The sequence below is a fragment of the Caloenas nicobarica genome, chromosome 4, assembly GCF_036013445.1.
Source record: "Caloenas nicobarica isolate bCalNic1 chromosome 4, bCalNic1.hap1, whole genome shotgun sequence".
Classification (NCBI taxonomy): domain Eukaryota; kingdom Metazoa; phylum Chordata; class Aves; order Columbiformes; family Columbidae; genus Caloenas; species Caloenas nicobarica.
This window is the reverse complement of record NC_088248.1, coordinates 6,743,093-6,753,123: the sequence shown is the minus strand read 5'-3', so window position 1 is coordinate 6,753,123 and position 10,031 is coordinate 6,743,093. Positions and strand designations below refer to the sequence as shown.

Here is a 10,031-nt window from a genome sequence, read left to right as displayed (position 1 = left end):
ACTTATATAAATGAGTTTAAATTGCAGTTCTCAAAGGGAAAACAGGTTTGTCTAATTGACTGAATTCCTTATTTAATTTCAATCTTGTTTTGATATACGGAAAACTCCTAGTACATTCTGAGATACCAAGGGGGACTAGTAGGCATGAGAACCTACTATGGATGCTCTGAGAGAGAGTTTTCATATAGTTATTATTTTGTTGACCCAGCTCCACTGTTCAACCCTATGTAACTACAATCTCTGAAAGAACTTTCAGAATTTAAAAGTGTGGACAGCTGATTATTTCTATCGCTGTTTCACAGAATCACAGAACGGTTGAGGTTAGAAGGGATCTCTGTAGACCATCTGGTCCAAGCCCTCTCCTCAACCAGGGTCACCTACAGCTGGTTGTCCAGGACCGTGTCCAGGCAGCATTTGAATAGCTCCAAGGATGGAGACTCCACAAGGGTGGAAAACCCAATGCCAGTGCTCAGCCACCTTCACAACGAAAAAGCATTTCCTGAAGTTCAGATGGAATCTTCTGTGCTTCAGTTTGTGTCCATTGCCTTGTCTTGTCACTGGACACTACTAAAAAGCACCTGGCTCCATCTTCTTTACACCTTCCTTTCAAGTATTTGTCAATATTGATGAAATTGCCCCCTAAGCCTTCTCTTCTCTAGGCTAAACAGTCCCAGCTCTCTGAGTCTTTCCTCACAGGAGAGATGCTCTCATCCCTTAATTACCTTAGTGGCCCTTTGCTGGACTGTCTCCAGTAGCTTTGTATCTCTCTTACACTAGGGAGCCCAGAACTGGACACAGCAGTCCAGGTATGGCCTTACCAGTGTTGAGTAGAGTGGGAGGATCACCTCCATTGACCTGCTCGCAACAATCCTCCTAATGCTTCCTGATACCATTAGCTGCCTTTGCAGCAAGGGCACATTGCTGGCCCATGTTCAACTTGGTGTCCACCAGGACCCCCAGGCTCTTTGCAGCCAGGCAGCTATCAGCACAGAGCACATGGGGTTTTCCTCCCCAGGTGCAGGACTTTGCACTTCCCTTAGTTGAACTGCATGAAGTTCCAACCAGGCCACTGCTCCAGCCTGTCGAGGTCCCTGTGGTGGCAGCACAAGCCTCTGGCGTATCAGCCACTCCTCCCAGTTTTGCGACACCAGCAAACTTACTGAGGGTACCTGTGCCCCAGCAACCAGACCATTCACGAATGTGTTAAACAGAACTGGACCCAGTACTAACCTCTGTGAAACTAAGAGTTTATACCAATAAAGTTTTTGCTATGTTTTAAGTCAAAACTGAAAAACATTTGATAGAGGTATAGTGTAGTTATAGTTGAATAAAGCACAGAACTGGTATGATGATTGTTGCACAGCTGGCTGCTTGTGAGCCTTTTAATGCCTTTCAGCATTACAGATTTTGTTTGTGGTTTTCATTAGGTAGGATTTGAGAGACTAAAACATGCATGAAATTCATGTCTTCAGAATACATTGTGAGAGATAAGAGGATGGAAAAGATTTAAGATGGGTTTAAGTGCTCAGTATGAAAGGAAATGAAGCAGTTTCAGGGTTATCTACAGGGTTTGGTAGACAGTTACTCATTCTTCTACATTCTGCTAAAAAATGCAGTAACATTCAATTTTACTTTGTACTATGTTCTTCTTGAAGATTGAAAAACAATAAGGTAGTCCAAATAACACTTCTAAAGACTTCTAGGGGTTTTCAAGGATATCTTTTGAGAGGAGACAATAAATTTGGGATTCAGTTTTAAAATGCAATTCCACACAGGCCTGAACTGGTGAAATAAGCCAGAATTTTCCTGAACTGCAACTTTTATAAGGTAGAGAAATACAATAGTTCCAGCTGAGATGAACTGGGAGCACCAAACTAGAAGCCTTTTCTATCAGTAATGAAGATACTCTGCAGAAGGAAAAGTGAGAAAATTTCAGGAATAGAAACCAAATTGTAATGGCCAGCATGAAAGGAGAGGGAAACCTAAGAAAGAGGCTGGAACAAATCTGTTGACGATTTTAAAAACTGGTTTGCAGACCACATCAAAATGTTCTAGGACAAATGGAAAACATTCCAAATTTTAAAGGGCCCTGTAGAGCTTTAAATAGCAGAATCCACAGGTAACAGAATTAATGACAAAATTAATGAACAGTTCTATGCACAGACCGAAGATGCAACTAGGAGAAAGGGATAAAAGTTGGTTCCTGTCACATTCTTCAGAAACTAAATTTTATTCCTGTCTTTTTAGTTCTAATACATAAATAACCATGAGAGAGAACTACGCTTGGTCAAATAGGGGAAGTATTAGAGTTGAAAAGACAGATGGGAAAACATCAATAAAAAGCTTTAACTTCTTTCAAGAACTATGGCCTGAACTATTCTAAAATATTTTGCAATAATCTGAATAGTGTAAAAGCTGCACCTTTAAACTGACACACTGTCAGCTCAAGACAGAGGGAAGCTATCCAGATAAATGAGGTGTCATTTGTCCTTTCAGTGCAGTTAAAAAATGTCAGCTTCCCATCAGAAAATTAGACTGTCAAGCTTGCACAGTACTCAGTTTCTACTTTTACTGAAACTAAAGGCAACGGTCATATAAGGAAAAAGGAATACATATTAAGCAAGTTAAATCAGGAAGCAATCAAAGGAAGTTCACTTAAACGATCAGATTTGCTTGTACTGTAAATGACATTAAAGATGCTAACCTCTGGTTCCTGGCTCCCAGAAGCTTATGATTTGGGGATTCAAACCAACAAATATTTGAACCCAAACCTAGTTATAATGAACTTTTAGTTAGTCTATGAATCATATCCCCAACATTAACAGCATTACTGACATGAATAAAAAGTTAGATGTGCACACTTGTAGGGCAACTCTCTACATTACACACAGCCTCAAAGAACACTCCACCACTGTGCACTAGGGACATGTTTCATCAAGGAGAGAGATTATAGAAATTTAGAGTGCTCCTGTATGTCAAAGCCTGACTGATTTTCTCACTCTTCACACCGTGACAGCACAACAGGGTCTGGAATATAGCTTAAACTAGCATCTCCTGGCATTTACTGCTTGAGTAATTTCTTCCTGCTTGGCTCATGGGTGACACCTTCAGCTTTTATTTTCTTGGTTTAAACCAGATACTGAGTAAAGAAAGGTATTTTCTACTCTTTCTCAATGTGTGGAAGGTATATACAATCAGGAGAGACAGACAGCACTTATAGAAAACCTGCTGTGCTTCATGTAAGGCATGAGTCTAGGGGACTTTATCACCCAGGAATAAAGTGTCACTGTTCAAAACCAGCTTGACAGCAATAGCTTAAAAACTTTGTCTTACTACTTCCTGCACTTCATTGACTCTTCCCTGTAGATGAAGGTAGGTATTAAGTAATGAAATTTTGTACATGTGTATGCCTACATTTTCATGGTTAACATGACATTTGGAAAGACAATAACATTCTTCAAGATCAGACGCACAAGACCGACTACCCTGAAAGATTTTAAAACTATACTTTCTAGTGATCTCTACATAGAGCAGCAAATTCAGAATAAGGACGGTAGACACCGAATGGTGCTGTGTGTTATCCTCAGAACTTGAATGCTCCCGCTTCTTTCAAGCAAAGTAAGTGCTAAAAATCAAATTAATTAGATGATTTATGTCCATCAGGTTGACCGTATACATGTCAATGCTATTCATTCTTTTAACAGCAGCTGTTGTGAATACTAATAATATATAGATATCCTACCAATGTAAGATTATCAAGAGCTAAAAACAACTGCAGTTGCATATTCTCTCAGTAAGGATTATTCAGCTGGAACATGTTTAACTTTAGAGGGCTTTTTGGTATTTATTACAGAGCATATAAAAGTAATTCAATTGTAATAAACATTCATAAACTAACCGAAAGTTTCAAATTGCATAATTGTTCTAAATAACTTCTAAAAGGATTTTCTTTTCCAGACTCTTATTATACTTTGAACATGAAATGTTACTCCAGCATGGATGAGGTATCTATTTATAACCAAATGTTTGGTTGTAATGGTCAAATGCAAAAAAGATGAATTGAATGTTCACTTTAGCCTTGATTTTCATCCAATACTTTGTGTAATTTACCCTGAAATTCTAATTATATCCCTCTATATAAGCATTTCAGATATGAAAACTGAGAGAAAATCTACTTGCTAGAGCTTTTTTTCCTCTTCTTTTTCCAAAGTAAAGAGATGCTTGCAGTCAAATTACTTAATGAAAAGAATTCAGTGTGTCAGCGATCATCCCAACAAAGAAAACATGTCCATTTACAGTATTGTTTAACTATTTCTATAGTCAGTGACCGCATGAAATGGGTATTTGAATAGGAACACGCCAGATGAATAAAAACAACCTTAATGGGTGCCAAACATTAGCTATTTCTACAAAGCCAGCTAAAAGCATGCAAAAGTAATGTGCAAAATTACACACACCTACTATAACTACCAGCTTCTTAGGCAACATGTGTAGTCTATAACTGATGTGATTTTGTTTAAGAAAGTAATGTCAATAAAATACACCAGGAGTTATTACCAGCCCATTATGTTACCATCCAAATTTATATTGAACCACAGCCACGTATATGCATTATAGCTCAGGAACTGTAACACAGCAGGGGAATGAAAATGGGTATCTATTCATGAAATAAATTTATGCTGAAGTACCTGAAAAATCATGTTAGCTGGACAAAAACCATAATAACCAGAAGCTGTGCAGCTCAGCTGCCTTTTAGTGGTCAAAGAATAAAAGTTAATTTTAAGAAGGCAGCCACTGCAGATCTCAATTAAAGGAAGGCGCCTGGGAGTTGAAACAGTAAATCAGAACTTTGATTCTTCTGGTTGCCAACAGTGGTCCAGACTGGAGGCCTCTGAGAAAGGAGTGATTATGTTTCTAGTGAACAGCAGTTGGCTCAAAGTTCTTGGCCTAGGTTCTAAAATATGAGGCTTCCATCCCCCATGATCCTTCCCTACCATCTATTTTAACTATGGATAGCTTCATTATCCTTATTTTTAAAACTCCTATTTAAAACCTGGCTCAGTGATAGTTTGTCATGGGGAATCTGGAGGGGTTGGACAGACGGAGATGAGGTTCTCAGGACATGGGGCAGTGCCAGGGTTTGGTTAATGGTTGGACTCTATGATCTTGAGGGTCTCTTCCAACCAAAATGATTCTATGTATATGTATATGTATTCCATTGTCTGAATATAGTTGCCACAAAGAAAAATGCATGTTATAAACAAGATCACTTACCTTTAAGTTTACAAACTTATTGGCACCCCTAGAGTTCTACACCAGGTTGGTTATGTTATCCCAGACCACCACTTTTGTATTTTCTTTGCAAAATAATTAGATTCTTTGTATACAAGCTATTAAAATCACCTACATGATTTTCTTCACCTTAATCTTGGGTTTTAATATGTATTTTTTTATAGACTGAATGCAGCCAAATAGTAGGTTAGTTTGTCATATAAAACACATAAACAGCTCTTATATCTATCAATTCGAACAGCCATAGATAACCCAGAAATGGTCCACAGTCCAGGAAATACCAGATGAAAAACCTCTCTACAAACATATGGGAGGGGTAAGGAAACAAAGTTGCTAGAGGGAGTGAGTTCCACAGCTGGAGTACCTCAAATAACCATCCTCCATTCAATTCACCCTTCCCTGTTTACACTCCCCTGGTCTTCTTCACATGCCTGCACCAAAAGTACCCTGGCTGTCTTGAAAATATTAGGCTAAAACATCTGATGAAAGTCAGATGCGCCTCAGCAGAGTAGTTATTATGTGGTTTCTTCTTCTTTTTTTTTTTTAAATGCGTGAAGTTAATTTTAGACTTGTTCATGTTTATTTCATAGGGGAGAAAACGTACGCATTTCCTCCATGTTTAACATTTCCCATCATATCACAGCCACAACCTTTTTCCTCCACTTAGATGCTGTTTTCTAATACAAGCCCACAGCAGTAGATAGGACACATCTGAGAGGACTGGGAGAGGTGGCTGGCATGACCATGAGGCTGCTCTTTATTGTCTTTGAAAAGTTGCGAAGCCCAGGTAGGTTCACCAATGATTTCTGAGAGGTAAATCTTACAGCAAGGACAACACAGGGAACTATATGCAGGTCATCCTCCCTTCCATCCCGAGGAAAATAACAGAGCAAGGCCTCTTGGAATGCCTCCAACCTCCTAAGTTTATGATTTCCATCTAACTTTGTAGCCTCCTAATAAAAAAAAGGTATCGCCTCCCCACACAAGCGCTAAAACTACAAACATTCTCTCTCCTTTTTCTTACGTGCAACATCATTTTAGGAACATTTGTTCTGGCACATTAATCCCTAATCATGCCAAAATGACACATCTGTAACTGGAGTCACGCTAAGGCCTTTGACATGCTACTGTTTGGGGATGAACACAATTACAGAAATCCAAGGAAAAAACACCAAAAGTGAGAAACACATCAAAAGTTGGGCAACAAGACAATGCTGGAGATAAGGGAAAGCTAATGTTTGAGTTTTCTCTTCCATGGCACAGATGAATTTACTGTTGTATTGTTTACCTTCGATATATGTTTTCCTCTATTACTTTCATATAACAGAGCTGATTTTCCTTTGTCTCCTGTGTCCGTGACTGGACAATTGCATTTCTCTTGAATATAAACTTAGAATTATATTGCCATAACTGAAGGTGTTTGAGCTACAATACAGTTGTACTGGTAACAGTTCATAGTACAGTTACTTACTCTATCTTCATAAATTCAAAAATATATTCCTTCCAAAAGCCTCCAAATTCTAATCATAATGTTAAATGAAATGTTACAACACTCAATGTAGCAAATGCAATCAAATACAAATAAAAATGTTAAAAATTACCACAATCACAGTATAAAGGGCATGTTAAGTACGCTGGCATGTTATTTTAAATGGACAATTTAACACTCAGAAAAAGCCGTTAACAGTTAAAAATATGTATGGAATGCTGTTCCAACACATGCGAAGTAAAGATGTGGGTTGGAAAACTAGCAGTGGAGAGGAGAGAGTAAGAAAATGGGGAGCTGTAATAGCACACTAAGGAAGATAAAATGACAATCACTTAGGACTGACAAAAGTATCAGAATTTAACGCAAACTAAGTTTTTTGATGGATTAAAGTGTACAAAAATACTAAAAACAGTTTCTGAAATTAGACTTCGGCTTCGGCATATGAAGTGAACACAGCTAAGGAAAATTGCCTTTTTTCTGTATGCTATATCCATTTCTAACCCTTTTGCAACTAGCAAGTTTTTTGCAACTATCCAATTTCATGATCACATACACGACATCATAATTATTATTTTAGTTCTCACATATGTAAGATTCTCCGACTTCACCACTCATTTAATTGCAGTCTGATTCTGAAGGCAGACAGAACAGATATTTTTTTTTTCCTAAGCTTCAAGAAATTTAACTCAATCCTCACCAACATACAAACACCATTAATGTTGATGAATGGATTCCAAACTCCAAAATATATCCATCGTAAAGAGGGGATAATTTAAAAAAAAAAAAAGCCGTATCAGCAGTAATATGATCAGCAATAAATTATTTCTACACTCCAATGTACTTGCTGTGAACTAAGCAACCATAGGTGGCAGAGAAGTATGTAGGTACAGCAGATCTAAAAAGGAGTGCAAATGATATTACATCAGCGTGAAGTCACCACATCAGCAGCATCTTTCAACCTTCAGATTTGTTAAGTGGGAAACAGTAATGGTTCTTCTCTGCAGGTAGTTTATCTATGCATTTTGATCAGTGGATAATGTAAATGTTTTACAAGATTTTCACGGTGAATCTAATAAAATTGGGTTGCAATACACCCTACATATGGTTGTCCCATATACAGGTGCAGAATTTTACAACCTGCCGATGAAATGCTTCCTTAGTGCTGAAACAATCCAGTCTCCCCTGTGAACATGTTTCTGTGGGAGCGGGGCACGTGTGGCACAGCTCTCTGGGCTGTCAGTGCATTGTTACACTTTGGTACTTACATACGCCATGACCCGTCTCACTTGTATGTCTGCTCCACTCAGCAACTACCAGCTGTATCTCCCCGCGAAAATACAAAGGGCTCACTCCAGGTATTTTTTGTTCTAGCTCTGCATTCCATACCCGTTTTCCATTCTGCTGCATGCCTGTCTACTGTAGCAACCTAGAGAATTTCAGAAGACACGTTTTATCACTCCAGATATAGTATCTGGAGTTCTAAATAAAGTAATTTAACATGAAAAATGATCAGACTTGACACACTGCTATCTTAAACCCTGAGTTATCTTTGAGCAAGTATGAGAGAAAATCCTGGAGGTAATTGGTATTGCCACATATTTTATATTTGCTATATATCCTTCCAACCTCCAGTTACTCCTGTAACTATAAAAAGTTGCAGAAAAAGTACTCTGTCATTATCTAAAGGTATGAATTCATAGCTACATGCTCACCTTCGTGCTTCCAACGAAGTGTGCAGCTTCCCTTCAGTCTTCACATTAAAAACCAGGTATTTAGACCCTTTAGAGATAAGTTTCATGAAGAACAAAATATTTCAGAATCCTTCCTTTTCCTTCAATACCTACTGTTTGTAATTCTGTTTGCCACATGCACACGTTCATAGTGACCAAACTTCAGATATATTTAAATTAATCCATGGCAGAATTCATAAATGTATCAAACCCATAAGCATGCAGTAAAAATCTAATTAGGAGCTCTTTTCTGTTGTATTAGTGTCCAAAGATGATTTTTAAATAAGGGTAGAAAACTGCCTACTATTCAGAGCACAGAAGAATATTTATTTTTGTTTTACAGTAACATGACTGTAGCTGATCCTTTCAAATGGTTCCACAACTGCAACATGGTTCAAATTTTAAACTGAATATGAAATCAATGAAGATGATGCATAGAGATACATGAACCATCCTTAAAAATTTCTTCTGACATCAAGTTTCTTAAGAATGTGAAACAACACACTTCCATTAGCAAAGGTGGCAGTGAAGTATCCATTTGCTGACATCATCACTAGCTCCTGTTATCTGGTCAATGGATAACTAGGGGTTTGCTTTCTTTAACTAAAGACACTTTCAAACGCCTTGTTCCAGAATCCTTGTGTAATATTTAAAGAGAATTTTTAAGTCTTTTTAAAAGATTGGTAAGTTAAAATACATTTTTGGTATGCAGAATGATGCCCAAAGTATTCTGATGAACTTTTATTAAAAATCATATTCCTACAGTAGTGTGGTATTCTTCAGCAAAGCTAAGCCACCACCTGTTGCACAGCCTTCTTCACTAACACCTTAAATTTGATCTTTTCTGTTCCTCTACTGATCTGCATTGTGGGCTGATAACTGCTCTGCTTAGGAAGACAAATGCAGTTTTGATCATGAATGCAATGTTAAAGTAGCCAAGACAGCTTTACTAAAAAGGAAATCACTTGCCCTTCAATGAGATCAACTCTTTTCTAAACCTTCACAGACAAATGACTCAATGCACAGCCATTAGATCCAGAAACTTTTCAGCAGAACCAAAAGTTGCTTAATGACACATTACAAGTTCGGTTTGTGATGCTCCACATGCAGTTCACTTTCTAAGCCTTTTTGTGCTGCTTCCTTTTCCAAACGCAATGGCTTCAAGATGCGTGATGTCTGGTTCCCAGCTGTGCTTGTATCTGCCGAATGTCATTATACACTGAAGATTTACGTTCAACTTCAAATCAAATGCAAGTTTCACACTCTACGTAGGGATGCCCACAAGCATATTGTTCTTTGGAGAACAACTCTCTGGCTCCATAGATATAACCTGGACAGAGTAGTTGTGTTCTTCTGCAGCCCATGCCCGATCCAGATCCACAAGCCCCATACACTGCTTTCCTAAAACGAGAGCAAAGGAGAGCGTGGAAACTCTAAAAATGTAGAAACATTATCAGAAATGTGCACTTCAATATTCAATGTCAAGAAAACACACCAGTAATTCATTTAAAAAATAAGTT

General features: G+C 38.0%; 1 protein-coding gene across 2 annotated transcripts in view; it reads right to left on the bottom strand.

Moving 5' to 3' along the window:
* Positions 1-8,829: 8,829 nt before the first annotated feature.
* Positions 8,830-10,031, bottom strand: part of GSTCD (glutathione S-transferase C-terminal domain containing) — a 55,346-nt gene continuing 54,144 nt past the window's right edge. Inside the window, exon 12 of one of the 2 annotated variants that reach the window (XM_065633941.1) lies at positions 8,830-9,912. In XM_065633941.1, the coding sequence (XP_065490013.1) occupies positions 9,776-9,912 (137 nt within the window). In that variant the 3' untranslated portion in view covers positions 8,830-9,775. The remainder of the gene's footprint in view (positions 9,913-10,031) is intronic. The other variant, XR_010606117.1, reaches the window with a different exon arrangement.